Raw genomic sequence first — 22,390 nt, 5'->3', positions numbered from 1 at the left:
GATTGCTGGGAGAAATATCAATAACCTCAGATATGCAGATGACACCACTCTTATGGCAGAAAGTGAAGAAGAACTAAAGAGCCTCTTGATGAAAGTGAAAGGGGAGAGTGAAAAAGTTGGCTTAAAACTCAACATTCAGAAAACTAAGATCATGGCATCTGGTCCCATCACTTCATGGCAAATAGATGGGGAAACAATGGAAATGGTGACAGATTTTATTTTTTTGGGCTCCAAAATCACTGCAGATTGTGACTGCAGCCATGAAATTAAAAGACGCTTGCTCCTTTTAAGAAAAGTTATGACCAACCTAGGCAGCATATTAAAAAGCAGAGACATTACTTTGCCAACAAAGGTCTGTCTAGTCAAAGCTATGGTTTTTCCAGTAGTCATATATGGTTGTGAGAGTTGGACTATAAAGAAAGCTGAGCACTGAAGGATTGATGCTTTTGAACTGTGTTGTTGGAGAAAACTCTTGAGAGTCGCTTGGACTACAAGGACATCCAACCAGTGCATCCTAAAGGAAATCAGTCCTGAATGTTCATTAGAAGGACTGATTCTGAAGCTGAAACTCCAATACTTTGGCTACCTGATGTGAAGAACTGACTCATTGGTAAAGACCCTGAAGCTGGGAATGATTGAGGGAGGGAGGAGGAAAGGATGACAGAGGATGAGATGGTTGGATGGCATCACCCACTCAATGGACACAAGTTTGAGGAAGCTCTGGGAGTTGGTGATGGACAGGGAAGCCTGGCGTGCCGCAGTCCATGGTGTTGCAAAGAGTCGGACAGGACTGAGCAACTGAATTGAACTGAACTGAATCATTAGGGAAATGCAAATCAATGAGATATCACCTCCTATTTGTTAGAATGGCTTTTATCAAAAAGAGAAGAGATAAATGCAAGTGAGATGCAGATTATATCCCTAGGGCTTGACCTTGTTCAAAGAACAGATAGATGAATGAATCAAGGACTGAAGGTCAGTAGAGGGAAATGAAAGACACCAAGGGTTTACTTGGGGCATCCCTGAGAGCTCAGTTGGTAGAAAATCCACCTACAATACAGGAGACCCCAGTTTGACTCCTGGGTCAGGAAGATCTGCTGGAGAAGGGATTGCCTACCCACTCCAGAGTTCTTGGGCTTCCCTTGTGGCTCAGCTGGTAAAGAATCTGCCTGCAACATGAGAGACCTGGGCTCGATCTCTGGGTTGGGAAGATCCCCTGGAGAAGAAAAAGGCTACCTTCTGGCCTGGAGAATTCCATGGACTCTATATATGGGGTCACAAAGAGTTGGATACGACTGAGTGATTTTCACTTTCACTGAGGGTTTACTTCAGTACAAATAATGAGAAAATAAGAATGAGAGAAAGTTAAAAAAAAAACACAAAAAACAGCAAAATAAAAAGGCTAAAGAAAGTCCTTGAATGGTTTATAAGGCCTCTTTCAAAGTCTAGATTTATCTAAAACTAGGTCCGATTCCTCTTTGTGACCCCACAGACTGAAGCCAAAAGGCTCTTCTGTCCAAGAATAGCAGAGTGGGTTGTCATTTCCTTCTCCAGGGAATCTTCCCAAGTCAGGGATTGAATGTGGGTCTCCCTCATTTCAGGTAGACTCTTTACCAACTGAGCCACTAGGGAAGAGATAGAGAATAGAGACCAGGTATTTAGACAGACTCCTGTATAACTGAAAGATAAAAGCTAAAAACGGTATCTTTCCCTAACAGAGAGAATGTGTTGATGGATGACGAAGCCTTGAGTGCGGCAAGCTTAACAAAGGCTCCAGTAGCTCAGATCTCAGGGGAAGGGAGCCTGGAACACAGAGGTGTTTACATGAGTCAGAATAAAATTAACCTCAGGGGGAAAGCAGACTCTAGGAAGGACTAAGAATTCACCTACTCACTCCCTGAACTGAGTTCAAATTTAGGTCCCTTTCTTCAATACCAAAGTAAAATTTATTGTTGCTGTTTCTGTTCAACTCAGTTATGTAACATCTTGTCCAATGGTTCCTATCCATCTACAAATGTCTCACATGATCTAGATGGTCCCCACTCCACAACCCACTCACTCCTGAGAACATCAAGGACTTTTCCTGAGCTCCCTTCCACCACAATCATACGAAAGAAAGCTGAGGCTTCAAGAACCACTGACAGCTGGCCCCACCTGAGCCCGATCCTCTTACCAGCTGGTACTGGCGGCTGTACAAGTCATGGCAGTTGTTGAAGATATACTCATATGTTGAGTTCAAACAGGCCTTCACACAATCTTTTACTACCTGGCTGGCTCTTGGAGGGCTCTGAAGTTCTTGCACCTGCCAATTAATTTAAAAAAATATGGGTCCAGGGTCCTGCTGACCTGAGTGAGATCTCTTCCTAGAAGTGCCCCCAAATTATCCCAGATTCCTTCATCCTTCTCAAGGTCCCTGGACCTTGCCCTGAGATGAAATTGTCAGCACAGCTGATGGAGAGAACTACCTAGTCCATCCTTCTTGATCCATGATCTTCTTGGAAGTAACTCAGGAACAGATATATGGAAATATAGGTTTAGAGGTGATGGATCCTATAGCCTTAGACTATATACTCAATGATTCTTGGCTTCCATGTCCTGGGGCCAGGTCCCCAGCCTAGCACCACCCAGCCCAAATTCATCTCTTACCTTCATTCGGAAGAAAGTAATGCTGGTCAGCAAATCCACTGTGGACTTTAAGTCCTGAAGTCGCTCAGGGCTCCCAGCAGGGAAATTATTCTGTTGCAAATCAAGAAAATGTAAGAGAGGAACAGAAGAATATGAAAGCCTTCCCTGCCAAAAGCAAGGGATCACCTAAGGACCACCCATAGGGATCTTTCCTAGTGAAGCAGAACAAAAATGCTGTAAGACTACATATCTCTCTTTTCCATGGACTCAGGCCCTTGCCAAAAGCAGGTGTTAATAACCCCAGGCCCAGAAAGCAACATGTCCTACCCCCAACCCTACTTCCCATGCAACGTGTGAGTATTTGCACAAATAAACATACAGACATTCACACACACGCACACACACTTTTTTCTTGGGTGAAGAGTCTTACACCCAAACAATGAATTCTTCAGAAGTTACAATCTAACTGTATATCATGGAATATAAGTGGAGCCACACCATAGAAAAGACTGGGATCCAGGACGTATACTTTCTGTACAGTGGGTCTTGGTTACTCTACCATTCTGGAGCCAGCAGATGGCAAAGCTCTGAGCAGAACTGCTTTTGGAGTGAGTTCCTTAGGATCTTTCCACCTTAGGATCTTTCTTTCCTTTTGGCATGAGTTTTAGGGAGAAGCTGCCAAAGAGAGCTTAAGGAAGATGCTGCACCACTCTCCATTTTAAGGGTTGCTTTTTTTAAACCTTCAAAAGGCTACTTATATGCCAAACACAAGATATACAGTCAACTCTCCATTATTCGTGCAAATGGAGGGCACTGAAGGTGCAGATAATTAAAATTGCACTTCTTGACTTTGAGGTTGTTTTATACTTACTTTTTAATGTGGGTATATTGCCTGTTCTGGAAATTCACAACACTTTAAAGCAAGTAATGAAGTCATTCTAAGGCGGCCTAACTTAGGAAGAACAAAAAAACTGCCCATTTCCCTGTCCTGATCTAGACACTCACCTTCCTGCTATATCTCTGTCCTCTCTCCATTCTAGAAATGGACATATCTGCTACACATTACTTGCCCAAGCCAAGCTACTCTCTCTTCCCTTAGCCAGATCCGCACACCTTGCCTAGAAAATGAGGAGAATATGGCAAGACACAACAAGAAAATGTAACTATCTATGTTTTAAAGGGCATTTCTGGAAGAGATTATCCTTAGGAGACTCCCTGATGGGAATATCATCAGAGAGTTCGGTAGAGTGACATGTGTGGGGTTAGAAAGCCAACTATCTATAAACAGCAACCACACCTGCTACTGTTTAAACACTGCATGGGCCCTGGAGTTGGAAGACCCACAGGTGTCAGTGATGTTGGCCATACTCAGATGTGATGAAAAGGACTAATTTTCCTTGCCTTCAATTTTTATAGTTGTGATTGGCCCATAGTCTCTCTAGACTGACCTTGATATTATCCTTCATCCCACCCCACAGCCATGTCTTCACTCACCCTGTAGGTAGAGAGGTCAATCCTCAGTGAGTTGTGCAGCTGGTCCAGAAGTTTCACAAATCTCTCTTTCTAAGGGTGGTAAACAAATAATGGAGAAGAGAAAAGATCAGTTCCTGAGCCCTCAGACTGTAGCAAAAAGAGCACCATCTCAGGGTGAGGAGAAAACTCTGAGTTGGGGACACATCAGGTCACATCAGGTCTTGTATTTGCCAAAGAAGAGAACAACAAACCACGCAAAGGAGAAGTGGGATAGGTCATTCCTGTTCCATCTCTTAGCATTCAGACTGGGGACTCTTCCCACACTGACAAGAGGAGACACATTTCTGGGACTGGAAACAGCACTGAATACAAATCAAGAGGAGATGACCAGCGCATCTCCATCCCACTGGGACTCTAACTAATTCAGGAAACTCTAGACACAGTCTCCAACTTATTCCTGAGTTTGTGGTGTCCTAACTTATCTTGGGATAGCTCTTAACAGTGAAACAGCCACAGCCTGGCAGTGAGGAGGGGAAAGAGAAATAGTGATACATTTGGAAGGTGATCGGTGATACATTTGGAAGGTGGAACCACATTCCACATCATTTCCCTTAGTTTATACATTTTAAATGTCAAAATAAATAACAAATACTATTTGATACTTTATTTTTATAAAAGTATAATTAAATACGGAATCACGTTCCTGTAGGCTATTTGTATAGTGGTCCTAGAACTCACATATTGATAATATTATATAGCATCAGATATTAAGTAAATAGATACTGTGAAGAAACAGAAAGGAATAGATATTTGACTGGCTTAATCAATGACACTAATTCCTCTACAGAAAGACTATCAACATCAAAAAAGTGATTACTACCAAGGAAAAGCACTCAGAGATTAGAGATACTGATTTGGGAGTATCAGTAATTTTATCTCTAAAGAGTAGTCTTTGTGGTGGATCAGAAATATTCCATCCAGTTTATATTGAACTTACATCAGGTGACATTACAAGCAATGATTCAACTTCTCAAATACTTTAATAACAGGAAAGGATATACCCTGGATCAGGAAAACAGTCCAGACACTAAGAAAGGGTTAAGTTCAGGTATGTACTGGTATTCTCGCTTAGACGTCAGACCATGTGAACTTAAGTGGTATGAATCTGTCAGAGAGAGACTGAATAATAAGAAGGTTCCTTTGTGAACCTGCAGGGCTGAGGAACATGGTGACTCAACCAAGCTCTTGGCCCAGAGACTTCTCCCTCAGCCCACGTTGTGCCCCTACCAAACCACCATGGTGCTGAGGAGAGTCTACTGGTAGAATAAATACCCATAAGGAAACAAGTTCACTATCTAGGTGACACTATATATTTGAATTTTTAGGCATATCAGCTCTGCAGTACCAATTGAAAAATCAAACGCTTGTTAATTGATAACAATCAGGTAACATGTCTTAACATGACACTCACCCCAAAGTTGGAGGCTGCAAAACGATCAGATGCAGAGACATTGGTGGAGGCAGTTGTGTGGGCATAGTAGGCATTGATGTTGGCCAGTAAGGTGCTCATCACTGCTGGCACACCAGGACACATGTACTTGGATGACAAACATGCAAAATGCCTGAAAAACAGTGTCTTCAGCCTCAAAGACTCTTCAGGGTTTGTGGCAAAAGCCAAGTAATCAAAAGATCCCACTCTTGTGTATGAAGCTTATGATCACCTTGGCAGACAAAGATTTTCATAATTTATTTATTCAAACATACATTCAATGAACACCTACTGTGTGCCAGGCCCTACGCTAAGTTCCAGAATCCAAAGAGGTGATAGCCTGGCAAGTGTCAGAAAATAAGTCAGTAACTTAAGGCATGCTATGCAAAAATTCTGTGGGAACATACACGAAGGTCATCTAAATTAGAATGGCTGGGAGCTAGAATAGACTAGAAAAAAGGCTTCTCAAAGAAGAGATGGTTGAAACAAGTCTTAAAAGATAGTAAGAATTAATCATTGGAGAAGTATGCGGGCAAAGGGAAACTGTATTTCAAAAACAAATCTCTTCATGGAGAAAGTCATTCATTTGGGAAACCTTCCTTATAGCCGTTGTTCAAGTGTTTGATAGACAAATACTAAGAAATGACAGAGGAGCAGCAGACAGAGAACAGATAGTAAAAGGAGTTTATCCTAGATGGTATGGTACTTTTTAAACAGAGGTTTACTGTGATCAGATTAGTTTTTCAAAAAGGTCACCTTGATGGTAAAAATCAGAAAAGAAAACTTGGAGAGAGGTAAGACTAAGACAGAAAGACCAATTGAAGAGTTATTGCAATCACTCAGAAAAGAAGCAACAAGGCACCAAATGGAACAAAGAAATGGTTAAGAGCATAGACCCAATAACCAGATTCTAGGGTTGAGTCACAGCTCCACCACTCAGGGACCTTAGATAAATTATTTCAACTTCGTTATGCCTGTTTTTTACCTACAAAATGGAAATAATAATGACCTGGGGATGAAATGAGTTAACATTCATAAATTACTTAGACCAGTGCCTGGCACATAAGGAAATGGTATATAGAAGTTGTTGTTATTATTATCATTATTACTGAGCTATAGCAATACTGATAGATTAAAAACATTTCTAGGAGGTAGAATCTAGAGGTTTCAGAGACTGATTAGATGGTGGTAGTAAGAAAAAAAAGTTTAGGCTGACATCTGAATTTCTGTTTGGATAACTGTGTAATAAACTGTTCCATTTACTAAAATAGGAAATACAGGAAGAACAGGACAGATTTGCTGGAGATAATGTTGATTTGGATTTTGAATCATATTGAGTTTGCAATGCCTGTGGAAATACCCAGAAAGCAAATCAAAATGGATCTGAAACTCAGGAAAAGATCTGGTCTGGAGAAAGAGATCTGGGAGTCCTAAGCTCAAAAGTAGTAGTTGAGGTTATAGGCTTGAATGAAGTCATCCAGGGAGTGGAAGAAAGCAAGAAAGGCAGAGGGGCCATTCTCCAACCTCATTCCTCAATATGTTTCTCCATCTAGACTAAACTTCTTGTAATTCTTTGAATAGTCTATGCTCTGTTGCATCTTAGCATCTCTGCACCTATCCTACCAGAAATGCCCTTCCCTCTTTTCTGTATTTCAAGTGTCAGCTCTTCAACAGCTTCCCTCACAGGCCTCTCCTCAAATTTAGATGCTCTCATAATACACTGTGATTACTTCTTGATGGCACTTATCACATTATAATGCAATTGTTTGTTTACTGGTCTGTCCAGTATTCTTGCCTTGAGAATCCCATGGATGGAGGAGCCTGGTAGGCTGCAGTCCATGGGGTTGCTAAGAGTCAGACACGACTGAGCAACTTCACTTTCACTTTTCACTTTCATGCATTGGAGAAGGAAATGGGAACCAACTCCAGTGTTCTTGCCTGGAGAATCCCAGGGACAGAGGAGGCTGGTGGGCTGCCGTCTATGGGGGTCGCATAGAGTCGGACACAACTGAAGCGGCTTAGCAGCTCTCCTGCTACACCAAGTTCCCCAAACACAGAGGCCCCCTTATTCATCTTCGTGTTCTCAACATGTGGCACAACATATGACACATACAAAGAACTAAGTCAAACTAAATACAAGAGCACAGCCAGGGCACTAGCTACCTTCTGCTTACCCAGTGTTGTTTCCTGTGCAGAGCTCTAGTGGCAGCCCCTCCAACACACAGCCTATACCTGTTCTCATGGTGGGGCTTTCTGTCATAGCACGTGTACCCTGTATGCTCAGGCCTGTGATGACTGGGCAAGTCTGTTCTTGTATACACACCCATGCCCTGTGAATTCTGGGGTAGACAGACAACTCCCCTCTCCCCGAGTTACTGATAAACACACTCCCTTTATACATTACTCTCTCTGCCTTGGGGTACAGATCCACCTCACCCAGCTCAGAGAGGGATAGCAATGAATCACTGCCTACTACCCGACTAGGGACCTGTCCACTCTATCAGTGTACCTCCATTAGCTATTTCAAGAGTTGGTAGCCATTTCCCAGGGCCCCAGGGGAGCCTTACGTCATGGCCTGATATATGGACTCAATGCCATAGCGCATGGCAAATTCATCCACAATTTCCTGGGCAGTCTCATCAAAGTACACCTTCCATGCATCATCTCCTCGAGCCTCAGGGATCTGGACTCCTCCGCTGCCCTGAATGTCCGTGAGGTAATGGAAGAGGTTCTATAGGAGACACAGTAAAATATATATTGATATTAAAGAGTTAAACTATATATTAGGAAAAAACCCTGTTGGTAAAGACCAGGAGAGTGTGAATAGGGTTCAACAGAAATTCTGTCCTTCGAGTCACTGCTCAGTAACTCCTATGGCCCCAGTTGTCTGTTCTCGCGTTAGTAAAAGAGAACCGAGGCTGGGACTGTTTCTTGGGCTTGTCTGCCACGCACAGTGAGCCAAGAATAAAATAAAAATGGGCTCCAGAACTTCAAGTAGCAAGCCTTCCTACTTATTGTCAAAGGCACCTCCCAACCTAGCGTTCTGGCACCCCGTCTCCCAAGAGCTGGCTCACCTCATGGAGACACGTGTACTGCACATGATATGGGGCTACCTTCTCTTCTCCCTTGATCTCCACGCTGATTTGCAGTCGGATGGCCCCCGAGACGGCTGACTTGTCTGTCCTCTTCTCTAGGAAGGAAAGAAGACTGGAGATTGACCACAATGCAAATGCAGACAGCACAGACAGCTCCCATCCTGGCTTAACCCAAAGGAAAGGGGGCACCAACACAAGTGTTCACCAAACAAACCGAACTCACTGCAGTGACCGTATACTTCACAAATACTCCAGAACTGGCTGGGTGGAAGAAAAGAAGTGGCCGGTGGGCTAAAGGCACTAGGGGTGAGATCTCACTCTCTGAAAGATGGAAAAAATGTTCATCTAGAGTGCACCCCAGACACCCCCAGGCCTCTGTCCCCATCTCTATCTGTGGTGGGTTCTCTGTTGGGAAAGCAAGCTCTGTATGGAGATGTATATGCTCTGGGGACTGAGTAGTGGACTCGGTAGACAGGGTTTTCCCCAGGTTCTCCAGTCAGGCTCTCCCTTCCCAGAAGCTTTCTCTGGTCCTGCTTCCTCACCCAAGTTGTACCAGACGTCCATTTCGCCACTCAGTGTTCGAACCTCAATGATGGTTTGGCCGAGGAAATCATCAGACTCTCGCTTTAGCCGCTGCTTTACTCGTGACTTGATGTCATCATCCTCATCCCACACACGTACCTTAATGCGGTCAGAAGAGTTGTGGCACTCACTGTAAGAGAGTCAGGCAGGTTCTGTTATGGACGGGCCCAGCAACCCTCTCTCTTATGACTTCCACTTCCTTCCCAAAGCTCTACCAGCTGCACTTGAGGCTGACAGAGGAAGAGAAGGAGTCACAGGACACTGGTACTCAAGTCCCCAGTGAGTCGGGCTATCTGAGCAAATGGCTCTCCACTCCTTAGCCTGGGTAGCTCTCCCAACAGAAAACAGCCTGATAGATGCCACAGAACCCTAGGAAGCAGTTGGTAGTTCCCTCCCCTGAGTCCTGTATGAAGTCCATAAAGATGTTAAATGTTCATGGTAAGCCCATCTGGTCATATTTGCTTTAGTTTTCTACCTAACATCCCCATATATCTGGGAATGCGCTTGGTGAACTTCTCTCATTCTCCTTCTTCGTCTTCTTTTTTTTAATCATTCTTTAATAGCCACTTGACTTGTCATTTTCTCTATGGTGCTTGCTTTGGAGGGGTAGTTTGCCAGGTACCTCCCTCACACTCTCCATCCCCAGCAGTTGCTTTTTGGATCCCTGCTGCCTTATCTAAAAGTTGTACTTGGCAGAGTTTGCTGCTCCTTATCCTATGTTCTCATAATGTCTTTGCACATTCTGTTAAAGTATTATAGGATAACTACTGGTCTACTGAAAAATAACAGACAAATCATCAATAAGCCTCTTGAAGCCAGGCATTGTCTTATACATTTTTAGATGACAATATCATGTAGAGTGTCTTATACAGAATACAAGTGTGTATTAGTTGCTCAGTCATGTCTGGCTCTTTGCAACCCCATGGACTGAAGCCCACCAGGCTCCTCTGTCCATGGAATTCTCCAGGCAAGAATACTGGAGTGGGTAGCCATTCCCTTTCCAGGGGATCTTCCCAACCCAGGGATTGAACCTGGGTCTCCCAAACTGCAGGCAGATTCTTTACCATCTGAGAAGAATACAAATTGCTTACTAAATGAAAAGTGGGAAAAATTGACTATAGAGCCAATTCATTTAGCATTAACTGTAAGTATCACTTCTCGGCCTTTTGCCAAGATTGAGTGTAGAATTAACCATAAGTAATAGTCAAGCAGGAACCAGTCAGCTTCTTGACAAAAAGGTGCTCCCCTCAGTAACTATCGCCTCTGGACTGGAGATGGCTTTTATAGGCCCCAATTCCTTTTCCCAATTTCCTTCCAAGTAGCCAAGAGCAGAAGGTCTCTACATAAGCTGCCTGTTTGGCTGATTCAGACTCAAAGTCCTGGTCCTAGGCATTAACGGGGGTGGATAAAGCATCTGGATTCACCAGACACCAGTCCAGGTTCTAGGCTACAGCTTGCCATTTTTCAGCAGTCATCCCTTGCTGTCATATGAAATAGTCTGTACAAAAGTGAGATACTGAATAAAGGAGAAGGGAGTGGAAGCTGAGGCAGAAAGAAAAGCAGAGCACTTAAGGGAAATGGAAAATTGTCCAAATCCAAGGTTTCTATCTTCAAGTCTACCCACTTGCAGGACAAGCTGTTCCCACCCCACTCCCTGGAAGAGACTAATTCTTCCTAGGGGTTAGGAAAATGAAAAGTCTAGCATTACAGGATGGCAGGGCTGCAAGGCACACAGTTGCATGGCAGTCTCTGGCTCTGTCACTCAGCTGTAGTAAAATCTTGCTAGCACTAGAAAAAGCAGTATGGTTTGCCCAGGGGCCCCTTTAATAGCCCAAGTTAAGACTTGAGTGCAATAACCCTGATACAACAGTCTATGAGAAGGAGACCTAGGAAAAGAATAAATGCTAGCCAATTAAAGCAAGTGAGAAATGGGTCTTCTCCATTGCCTCTACCCCATCTCTCTTAGAGTCCAAGTCCAGAACAACAGGATTTAACGCTGTTCCCAAAATATACACAGTCCCAGGAAAGACGACTTTCCCAGTATGACTTACAAATGGAACTTCTCCTCCCAAACAGGATTCAGGTTTCCAAAAATGGTCTTGGTACGCTTCTTGGTTTTGCCCACTTGCACAGTCACATAAGGGTCACTGGATCCTGTCTTGTCCTTGGCTTGTAGGCCCTGGGCACACACCACTGCAAGCCAGACACACACAGAAGGAGGCTTCAGAGTACACTCTGGAAGTCATGAGCCCTCCAAAGTACGACTCATACTTCCCATCTTGGAGCACCCTCTATCTGCTCCTTGTACAGGAGCAGATTTCCTCACTCCTCCACTTCTATTCTTAGCCCTAAACCTTTCCCTCAAAGCCTAGCCCAAGAATCCTACCTCTTCCCTGGACCCTAACTGACCACTTGCCCAGACAGGTCCTTACCTGTTCTGATACATGCATGCTTCAGTCATATGCACCCAGCTAATAAATCACTGGTTAACTACTCCCTGATCTCCTGCCTGTCCCCTTTCCCCCAGCCTCCCAGCTCTTATAACATCAAACTGCTAACCAAGTCTGTAATATCAGATTGTTACTAAATTCTTGCATTATCATTCAGATTGCAATCGTCAGTCTTGCCTCTCCCAGCACCACTGGCATTGGAGTCTAGAAGAGGAGGAGTAATGAATAATGAGGGCTTCATTCTGTGTTCTTTCCCCCACAGTCCCTGCTTCCTCATGCTCAGGATGCTTCCTCCCCAGGCTCCTCCCCATGGCCAAGGCCATCCTGTCCCCTCAAACTCTGGCCTGCTCACCAGTGATGGTGATTTTGGCTGACCATTTGGAGGTGCCATCCAACACACTCTGCTTCACTGTTTTCATTTGTTGCACATGGGCGACTTTGCTCACATTGAAGACATCCCGGATAACTTCAAAGATCTCTGGCTTATTCCGCTCTCGGATCTTCATGCGGTCCTTCATGGCCATGATGATGTTCTGGGTCCGGTCCTCCGCTCCATGTTTAGAGCTCTTTTCTGCAGCCCCTGAAGAGTGGCCAGAGACAGAAAGTAGGGTAACCAACAGGTCACCTACCAGATCAAGGATCAGGCTGAAGAATGGGGCTTAGGAGATGTCACTGAGCAGTGAGAGAAGCTTAGGAAGACATATTTTTCTGGGAAAAGTTGGTATCTGTGGGGCCTGCTAGAGTTTAATGCCTGGCCAGTGGAGTTTAAAAGGCAACTCAAAGAATAGCAAAAAGTTGATCATTGTTATATGTTAACAATATAACTAATATGTTAATTAGTCCATTCTCTCTATTTAGAAACATATTGCGTTTTTCATGAGAAAAGAAAAAAAAATGTAGCTCAGTCTGCAGTTGGTTTTGTCTTTCTTCCATCTACATGCTTGTTGAGAGATACCCCTCCAAGTCTAAGGCCAAAATATCAAAATGGGTATCCCAGTTACCAGGGAATGGTTGTGGATAGGCACAACTCCACCAAACTCATCCAAATGCCAAGTCATGATATAGATCTCAGAATTCATCATAGCTCGTAGCTGGGCACATCCTCCCCTGTGGCTCCAGTGTCTCAAATCTCAGAAGACATTGTGGTATGGTGAGAAAATTATGGCTTTGTTATCTGACAGACTTGGGTTCCAATCCTGACTCTACTACTCCCTGCTGGGTAAATACATTTCTTCTATCAGAAGAAAGTGGCACTTATCTCTCAAGATTTGTAGTAAGCATTTTATTAGCATAAAGCATCCAGCCCAGTGCCTGCCATCTGACACTGGGCTAAGTGCTTTATTTATTGAGTAATAAACACTCTCTACTATTGTTACCATCCGTATTATCCTGGCAAGGCCAAGGGCCATTTTTACCAGCCATGACCCCAGCCAGCTCATCTCTGCTGTCCTAAGGATTATGGAGGAACAGAGATTTCCTCCAGTGTATTTCACCAACCAGGCTTCTCAGGCAAAGGATTCATCCTTTCTTTATTGGCAGATTGGCTCTTAACCTCTCTCCAGTCTCCAAAGGCTCAGGTCTTAACTACAAAATTTGGAGCAAAGAAGAAAGGTCAACATTCACCTCTTAACCCTGGGAGGATGGAAAGCAGATTTTCTGTCTAGGAAAGTCTAGACAGAAAAGGGAAGGGCATTTAATTCCACTCTGTACTTCATAGAACTTAGATAAATGAAAAGTGACCTGGGCTGCATCTACTCTTGCATTTAGCATATCCCATGCAATGATATTTCCCTGGAAGGGGACCTCGGAAAGGCTCTTAAAGAGAAGATAAGACACCCTGGCTATTATAGAGCACCTCTTTAGAGGCTTCCAGCAAGCAGCCTATGTAGCCAGTTGCTAGTTCTCCCAATTAAAGCAAGGTGCTGCTGACACCTGTCCTTGTCACCCCCTCATGATGGATTTGGGCAAAGTCATCACCAGCACCCAACTCTTCTGCTATGTTCAGCCTGTCTCTTCATGTCCACTACAGCCATGTCACTGGCATCAATCTAGGGTTCTTCAAAGAATGACATTTTAAGTCAACAATTCCTTGAGGCCCTTTTAGGTCTCATATCTTTCCTTGGGATAATGAAGTGCTTGTGAGTCTAAAGGTGACATTCCTTTCTCCTACCACAATTTCTGAAGCTTTCATTGCTGTGGCGTGGCAATAAGGAACACCTGAAGACCTGGAGGGGTGAGAGAATACTTTCCCACACCCCCACCCCTGCTCTTCCCAGGGTCTAACCATAGCAGTGCAAGCCGAGCAGGAGTGGAGCAAGGAGATAAGAACTTGGAGCGCTACCACCTCCTGTGCCACAACTTGCTGCTTTCCCTGCTCCTGTTCTTCCCACTCAGATGGTGGCACAAGTCACATGTTTAGCAAGGGCTTTGGGAGCCACACATTCTCCTTCTGGACCTCTGCCTCATCCATTTGAAGATTCTGTTCTTGGTACTAATGTCTAAAATCTCCACCTAGAAGCAAGGAGTAAATTCCACCTTCCCTGAGTCTGGAGATCTAGACCTTCAGAGGCTCCTCTCTGAGGCCTAGAACCCCAGAACTCTCTCTTCCTATTAGTTCTCGTCCCTGATTAAATATACTCTAGTTTTTTGGGCAATACAGCCATCGTGGTGTGTACAATACCCAAGTAGAGCCTCTGGGATCACCTGAATCCTGGAAGAGATTCTAACTCCATCCAAGTGCCATAGGAAGCTCAATGAATTTTTCCTAAAGGTGTTTAAGCGAGTGTTACAAGACCTTGTTACAAGACAAGTTATTGGGAAAGGCAATATCTCTTGACTTAGGAACCTACTTTCTCTAAAAAGGAAAGAGCTTCAGAGTCAGGTAAATTGGAGGGATGATGGCTCAGCCATCCTGGTTCCTTGTTGCCAGACTATGTTGGAGAGGCCCTGCTGCCCACAAGCCCCCTCCCCCACCTGTCATCCCACAGGTGTACTCACGCTGCAGGCAGTCAGCATTGAGTAGGTCCTGGCACTTCTCATGGCACTTGACTCCACACTCGCTGCAGCGCATGCCCTGCCGGGCAATGCCCCAGAGCAGGCCTTCACACTCATAGCAGTAGGTGGGGGTGGTGGCTGACCACACCTCAAAGTTGTGGGGTGTGGTGCACGAGATGGGATAGATTAAGGCCTGCAGGGTTTTCTTATACACATGTGATTTCTGAAAAACACATATCCCATCATCCATCAGTGACTTTAGTTCTCTGCTGAGAGATACCACTACTAAGCCCAGTGCATGGCTATCAAGACCTCTGGCAGCCAAGGAGATGCTTCAGCCTGGCCTGGCCCACATTCTAGCCCAGCAGAAAGAAGCCCCAACATCATGTGCTCCTGGTCATCTGAGGAGCACATCCATGACCTGAATGCTAGATTTGAGCCTTGCCCCAGCATTCGGGCTCTTTAGGGAAACAGAGGGTACTAGGCTCACCATAAATCCCTGACATGAGTGGTCACGTACTCCAACATGAGATTTAGGTTTACCCCTGGTCTGGACCTTTGCTTCTCCCAGTGTGGAAAACTTGATGCTATAATATCTGTTTCATTAACAGACTCCACCCAAAACTTTTGAATTCCGTGTATGGCTACAGAGATGATCACTGGGCCATAGGCGAGTGGATTCATGAAAGCCCAAGGGTCACTTACCAGCTCTTCATCTTTGAGAGAGGTGCGTGTAGCCATTGCAGAAGTAATGCCTGCTTTCCGGGACTGGACCAGTGACTGTGAGAGAAGACTTGCTGTCAGCCCTGGCTACTACCAAGGGCTGGGCAAAGTACCGGGGAGGGAGTTTCAGTGACCAAAGCTATTTGATGATAACTTACTACTTTCTATTTTTACTGTCATTCACAGGGGACTCTCCACAGGTAATGGGTAACAAGTACCTGAGGTTAAGATTCAAACTCAAGGCCCTCTGGGAACTGTTCTAACAATGATAGAACAGAACAGCACTTCTCTCAGGGTACCTGTCATCTAAGAGTTTCTCCTTCCTCCAACATTTTTAGGTATCTGACCCCATTAGGTATCTGCCCCAAAGAAAGGCAGAGGAAAATGAAAAGTCTAGAATTACAGTATGAAACAGGTCATTAAGAACAGGACAGACACAAAACTCTGCCAGAGTCGCATTCAAGAACCATCACTGGGAACAATGATGCTATACTAAATCTCCAGTCCTGGGCACTAGCCCATGCCCACACAATCCCAGGTAGCTGTGGAGGCCAACAGCCCAAATGAGCAGGGCACTGAGTGAAAGGGGGCAATGTAGCCTCACTGAAATCAAGCAGGGCAGGGGGTTACACATGAGGTCTAGGATGCCCTGCTAGAAAGGCCCATGAGTCTGCCAAGCCCGAGCTTTAGGGGCAGCCTCCAGAGCGGCACACGGTTTCCCTAAGGCAGTGGACACCAGGCAGACAGAACTCATTACATCAGCCTGAGCAGCAAGAATAGTGGGGGCGTGCCCAGGGAGGTCGAGATTCGGGCTTTTATAAAGGATGGAAATGGGCTCTGGAGACACTCACCATAGCCTGCGCAGAGGACAGCAGAAAAAGGAACAACATGATGTTAAAACCCCACAAGGGCATGAAAGCTTTCAGACACAACTGAGAGGTTCTTCCCTGAAGTCCAAAGCAGGAAATATGTCCCAGTCCCCTCTGTCTCTATCCTCTATCCACTGTATCCAACCCAGACAGCTGCCCAGGGCCCAAGGCCTAGAAGGAGAGTCATGCCATAAAGTGAAATATGGACAAGGTTAAAAGACAGAGGACGGGAAACAAGAAATGAGTAAGATACTGACATCCACTCGGTTAAGCAAAAAAAAAAAATGGTGAGCAAGGAGGGAGAAGGTAAGAAAAAGCAGGGAAAATAGAAAGAAAGAAGAGAAAAAGAAGAGATGAAAGACAATGAAAGAAGGTAATCAAGAAAAGTTGACATAATCTTCAACCAGCCAGCTGGATGAAGTGTTGATGGGATAAGAGGTGCACTAGAAAGGAGGAGATGGGAAAGACATATCAATAGCAGGGGGAAAGGGAAGGAAAGAAAGAAATGATGAAGAGAAATACAAGGATACTTGTATTCAGTCAGTCAAGAAGGGAGAAACTGGTAGGGAAAAAAGAGCACAATATGGAGGAAAAATAAAAAAAAGAGTAGACAAAAAATATCAAATAGATTGAATAGGGGGGAAAAAACCAGGAATAGAAAATGGTAATAAGAAAAAGGGTTCAAGTCTTACTCAACATCTGGCTCTGAGACTCTAGGGTACCTGGGTGCCACTCTAACCCCAGTGAGATCATACGAGGTCCTACTGAAGCCATCACTAAGTCTCAGTGAGGCTTTAAATGACTGATCATCAGACTAATACCTGTCGCTGAAGGCCCCACTTCCATTCCTGACAGCTCACTAAGATTGCTCACTCACCAGGTCGCTGACAAGCGGCAGTGGCTTCTTTCTGCGTAGATCCGGCATGCTGTCAATGCCATAGAGCCCTCCAGCTGGCCTGAGGAGAGAAGAAAATATGTCAGGACCTTTAGTCTCCCCTTGAGTTACTGGCAGGTTCAATGTTCCATTCTCCTTGCTCATCCTCTCCCCAAAGAAGGATGAACTGACCCTCACCATGGGCCTTTAAGAGGAAAAAGGAGGACAGAAAGTGAGGGAAGTAAAGCCATGGGATGACAAACAATGGAATCTGCTCTCAGTCTCCTTCTAAGGTTTTAGCCAAGGACTGAAAGCTCTTTTATCACACTATGCCAGTCCAAGGTGCCTTTGTTTATTTGAAGACCCCTGTGCTCCATAAAAGGTGGGAACTGATGCTTAAGATAGCTTCTCCCTACACTCAGGCCAGAGACATTCATGCCTAAAGTTAAGTCTTTCCAGACCTGTGCTAGAATAGAGCTCAGGAATAGCTCTACAGAAGAGGTGCTGCCTAGGTGAGCAAGACTGACAAACAAGAACATGTAGAAACAGACCTTCTCCACCCTGAGGAAGAGTCCCCAGTTCTGTCTATCCAAGCCTCCTGAAGAAAAAGTCTCTATGGAAACAGGAGCCTGCATAATCAAATGGAGGCAGGGGAAGTAGATGAGAGACTTCCAAAAGATCATTTAGAGGGGAAAAAAGACCATTTAAGAAGGAAACAGCTAAGTGACTCAGAGTGTGGCCTAGCCCTATGGTCACATCAACAGAAACCAAGAAAAAACTTACAGCTGGAGCAACTGAAAGTGAAGTGAAATTGTCAGTCACCCAGTCATGTCCAACTCTTTGTAACCCCATGGACTATAGCCCACCAGGCTCCTCTGTCCATGGGATTCTCCTGGCAAGAATACTGGTGTGGGTTGCCATGCCCTTCTCCAGGGGATCTTCCCCAACCAGGGATCAAACCCAGGTCTCCTGCATTGAAGGCAGATTCTTTACCATCTGAGCCACTGGGGAAGCCTATGAGCAACTTGAGATTTCTAAAACTCTTATACTTTTTTTATACTTATTAACTTTTCTGTTCTTTGCCTGCTATTCCATATAACAATACACAATAAAAATACAGAGAATTTCCTAAAAAGAACATCATTCTTACATTGAGATAATCTGGATTTTATCCCCAACTCTTCTACTAATTCACTACGTATCCTCTGCCAAAATTCCTTCCTCTCTCTGGATCTTGGTGTCACTTCCATAAAATGAGAGGAACTATAAAAACCTCTCTGACCTTTCAGAAACTATCCTTCTGAGCTTTAATTAAATTAACTCAGGTATTTGGTTTTCATGTAAGCAATGAAGCGGGGAAAGAAGGGTGGCTGGGTTGTACACCACAGCTGGTGTGAAAAGAGAAATATCACAGAAGAATAAGTACATACTGCTAGCTATATGGGCAAAAAATGGAGCCACAAATTAGGTCAAGGCTAGGAGTTGGAGCAGGCAACCCATTATGCTGATTTCTAATCATCTAGCTTCCTGAATATGGGCAGTGAGCTTTGTTCTCAATGAGACCACCACACCTATGAAAGTTTGAAACTTGTGACAGTTTCTAAGGACTAAGCTGAAGGCAGGGAAAGATGACAACAGGGAGACATTTAGAAAATCCCTGCATGGCTCCATTTAAAAATAGCCTGGTTATGTTGCGTTGGTATGTATGAAGTTTAAAATTATTTGAAGAAAAATGCTAAAGCCCTGAAGAAGGGCTGCTGAAGAAGCAACTGATGCCACAAATTTGTGGCTAATTCTGAAAACTATAAAATGTATACCTTAAGCCAAGAAGTGTCTTTTTTTGGCAACACAAATGAGCTTTTGACAAAAGAAGAGTGGTTCATTCACATGACTAACTCTTGCTATAAAAAAGACATATTAAAAGGAAAAGAAGCATTTAGAAATATAGTTGATAACTTTCTGATCTAATCTTTTTTCTTCCCTGGTGATGAGGAAGAGGAGGCAGCCACTGAGAACTTCAACGTCAGGACTTTGAGGGGCAAGGACAGAAGGAAGAGCCTAACGGTCTTGAGAGCTGTATGTGGAGGGTAGAGATGGTGCAGGCACTTAAACACTTTCCTCTCTTAATAACAGTAAGTCATAGCAGTTGAACAATTTAAAATGATTCTCTGGTGCAATCACATGGGTCTGAAACTCCCAGACAAGAAACACAAACAGAACCCACAGAGCTTGTCAAGGATACTACTTATGTCTTCACTATAGTAGAATGGAGTAAGTAAGTGACTCACAACAGCTGAGGCCAGCAGCAAGCTAAGCAATTACACTATCAACAGTGGAATAGAAGGAAACCAGTTCTAAATGCAGATATTTTTCTAGTTTTCTCATCCTTATACATAAAGAGCATACCACCACTATGATGCGATACAGCAGAAATTCCAGAAATAAGGATGGGGAGCCCCAAAGTTCCCTCCCCTGCTTCAGGGGAACCATTCTGCAAAGCTCTCTCTTCCGTCTCTGGGGAATCAGTCTGCAGCGTCCTCTCCTCTGCCCCGGAGAAACAATCGTCTCGACAGTGGAACCTCTTCCTTCTCCAGAATCCAGCTGATGAAGCTGTTTCTCCTGCTTCCCAAGGGAAAAGCTAAAGCAGCATAAGAGACTGTAAGATTCACAGAAACCTTGAAGTGCCACACTTACCCTTCTGGAAGCCACTGGGGCATACAGGGATCACCACCATCTGGAATCTTTACAGAGAGAAAGAGAGAGAAGTTAGCTCCTGGGAAAGATGGGAGAGTGCCATATTTCTTTGGTCAGGCAGTGAGCAGTGAAGCAGGAAGCCCAGAGCAGCACAGGTCACATACACCGTGTGGTGACATGGCCGGCCTGAGGTGGAAGCCAGTTCCCTGACCAGCCAGGGCCACAAGCAGGCAGCTGAAGTGAGTAGGACTTCATCTCCCTTCTCCCCAGTGAGCACGGAGGATATAAGCTCACAGAGAACCCAGGACTAAGGTCCACTGGGAGTGTGAGAGCTGCCAGAATGTAGAGCCCCCTCACATATCCACTGGTATAGAACAGTAAGCATGGGCCAAGAGAGGGCCCGTGTAGGCTTCCAGGCCTCACTAAAGCCAAAGGACAACTTCATATAGAGTCCAGTCTTCCAGCTATATTCTTAAGTTCTGTTGGCTGCCCTAGAGTCAGACCTGGTCTTTCTGGATTCCTGTCTCATCTTGTGATTTGACTTGGCCTAGGGTCCTTGAAGCTATAACTTATTGACACTGAGTATGCTCTACATTTGATAAACTCGATAAAACAAAAGAATACAGGGCAGATTAGATACTTGGATTACCATTCTTGCAAATTTTATGAACTCTACAATAAGAAGCTGAAAACTGAAGCACCAAATAATTCAAGCAAGGAACTGTTGGAAAATACTTTTTAAAGCTTTTTGTTAAAAAAAAAAAAACCCAAAGCAAATCCTTCAGGCAGAGTACAGAGAGTTCCAAAGCTGCCAGGGCTTTCAGAGGACCAATGGCACCTGCTACTTAGGCTCAACAGACAGTACTCGCGGGTCTGGGGCTTTCTGTTCCTCCTTGTTTCCTCCACCCCCAATGACTTCCCTGACTCCTGGGATCTGGATTCCAGCTAGCCATCCTGAGCAAAGGAGCTCCAGATCAAGGGAGGCAGAGGTACGCTGTTAGGCTCTGGACAGGGGGTGAAGTTTTGGGAGGGCTAAAGATGGGAGGAGTTATAGACAAAATGAGGCAAGAGAGTGAAAAAGAGGTAGGACAAGCTAATCGGTGATGTAAAAGTGGGTTAGAGTGACCCTGGACCAGCAGGAAGCTCAAGATGCACTTTGGATTTAAGATCCTTTTCAGGTTGCCTGTGCTCTAATCAAGCCTATCTGCCTACTGCCTGAGGCCCTTTGTGACCACACTTCGCTGCTTCTGCCTCCTACCCTGGTTCTATGAGTGGGATGAAATGGTAGAGGGAGGGCCAGGCCCAAAAGTCAGTCAGAAGGTTGAATCAAGTCTCCTATGGTTCCTGTGAGGGGCAGCCCATTCCTAAATCCCCAGATCCCACCAACCAACTTATCCTCCCTTTAGAAACAGTCACTGCACTCAGCAGATTTTTACTTCCTACCTAGAATTAGGTGGTTGCCAGAAGCCACTGGGCGTAAGGAAACAAAATCACAAAACATCTTTGGCAGCCAGGGTTCACAGGCTCAGATCATACACATTTCCTGTGCTTAGAGGGGGCAGTGGGTCTGCAGAAGCCTGCAGACACAGTGCAGAGCATGCACACACAGGGCACAGGAGGGCTAGGGGAATGAGAGCAGGTCTCAACAAAGTACCTATAGGAGGTACATTCATAGACACAACTTGCACCTGAGGAACCATAGGTGAGCACGGATCCCGCATACAGAGATACAGAGCATGCACACCCATTTGGGGGAGGACTCGGTGTTCACCAGGGCTCAAATCACCGGCAAGCGCACCCTTACCATCTTGAGGAACCAGTGCTTGTAGGCACAGAGCTTTAGTACACCACACATTCTCATGGTGTGGGGAAACCACACCACAGGTCTGCAGACCCTTGTGCTCACAGAGAGGCCAGGAAGCCTGCTCAGAAGCACAAAGCACTTTCACATTTAGGCCCCAAGCAAGAGGCACAAAAAGCCTACAAAAACTCCCGCTCTCAAATACAAAGTGTATATGCATGCTGGGCTCAGCGAGGGTTTACAGCATATGCCAGTCGGCAGCCACAAGTAGAAAATGGACACACACTGTGCAAAGCAGGAAAAAAGGAAGGCAGTCAGTGCCTGGGGGGGTCAAACTGAGCACAAGGGTAAGCACACACATGCTACACTGAATGTGTGCCATACAGGCACACACATCCTCACAAGGCTCCACGGGTGTCTGCAGGAGCACACACGGGCATGGAGCATGCACACAAACTGCTGTCAGGACAAACACACCGGCTGCATGAGCCACAGCTCATAAGCACGCATGCGTGCACACACACACATACACACATTGTACTCAGGAGGGAGGGGAGAGAACCAACAACAAAGGGGCCCCAAAGGGCCAGAGCACAACCTGAAGGGCTCCTCGCTTTCCTTCTGCAAGGAGAGAAAGAGCAGGAAAAAAAAGGGCAGAGAGGTTAGTAGATTCATCCTAAACCAGGTAGAGCTAACCTCGTGGGACATGGAGGAGAGCTCG

General features: G+C 45.0%; 1 protein-coding gene across 7 annotated transcripts in view; it reads right to left on the bottom strand.

The window, feature by feature from the left end:
- UNC13B (unc-13 homolog B) overlaps positions 1–22,390 on the bottom strand; it is a 225,486-nt gene that overhangs the window by 18,606 nt on the left and 184,490 nt on the right. For 2 of the 7 annotated variants that reach the window (XM_027549572.1, XM_027549574.1), the window contains exons 2-16: positions 22,268–22,290; positions 19,869–19,915; positions 17,178–17,256; positions 16,283–16,288; positions 15,414–15,488; positions 14,712–14,931; positions 12,067–12,294; positions 11,316–11,457; positions 9,225–9,394; positions 8,662–8,777; positions 8,155–8,318; positions 5,570–5,720; positions 4,120–4,188; positions 2,647–2,736; positions 2,174–2,302 (exon numbers count right to left, since the gene is read on the bottom strand). In XM_027549572.1, the coding sequence (XP_027405373.1) occupies positions 2,174–2,302; positions 2,647–2,736; positions 4,120–4,188; positions 5,570–5,720; positions 8,155–8,318; positions 8,662–8,777; positions 9,225–9,394; positions 11,316–11,457; positions 12,067–12,294; positions 14,712–14,931; positions 15,414–15,488; positions 16,283–16,288; positions 17,178–17,256; positions 19,869–19,915; positions 22,268–22,290 (1,709 nt within the window). The remainder of the gene's footprint in view (positions 1–2,173; positions 2,303–2,646; positions 2,737–4,119; positions 4,189–5,569; positions 5,721–8,154; positions 8,319–8,661; positions 8,778–9,224; positions 9,395–11,315; positions 11,458–12,066; positions 12,295–14,711; positions 14,932–15,413; positions 15,489–16,282; positions 16,289–17,177; positions 17,257–19,868; positions 19,916–22,267; positions 22,291–22,390) is intronic. The other 5 variants (XM_027549578.1, XM_027549576.1, XM_027549579.1 and 2 more) reach the window with 3 other exon arrangements.

This window comes from Bos indicus x Bos taurus, chromosome 8 (assembly GCF_003369695.1).
Source record: "Bos indicus x Bos taurus breed Angus x Brahman F1 hybrid chromosome 8, Bos_hybrid_MaternalHap_v2.0, whole genome shotgun sequence".
In the NCBI taxonomy this organism is placed as follows: domain Eukaryota; kingdom Metazoa; phylum Chordata; class Mammalia; order Artiodactyla; family Bovidae; genus Bos; species Bos indicus x Bos taurus.
This window is presented reverse-complemented; position numbering and strand designations above follow the sequence as displayed.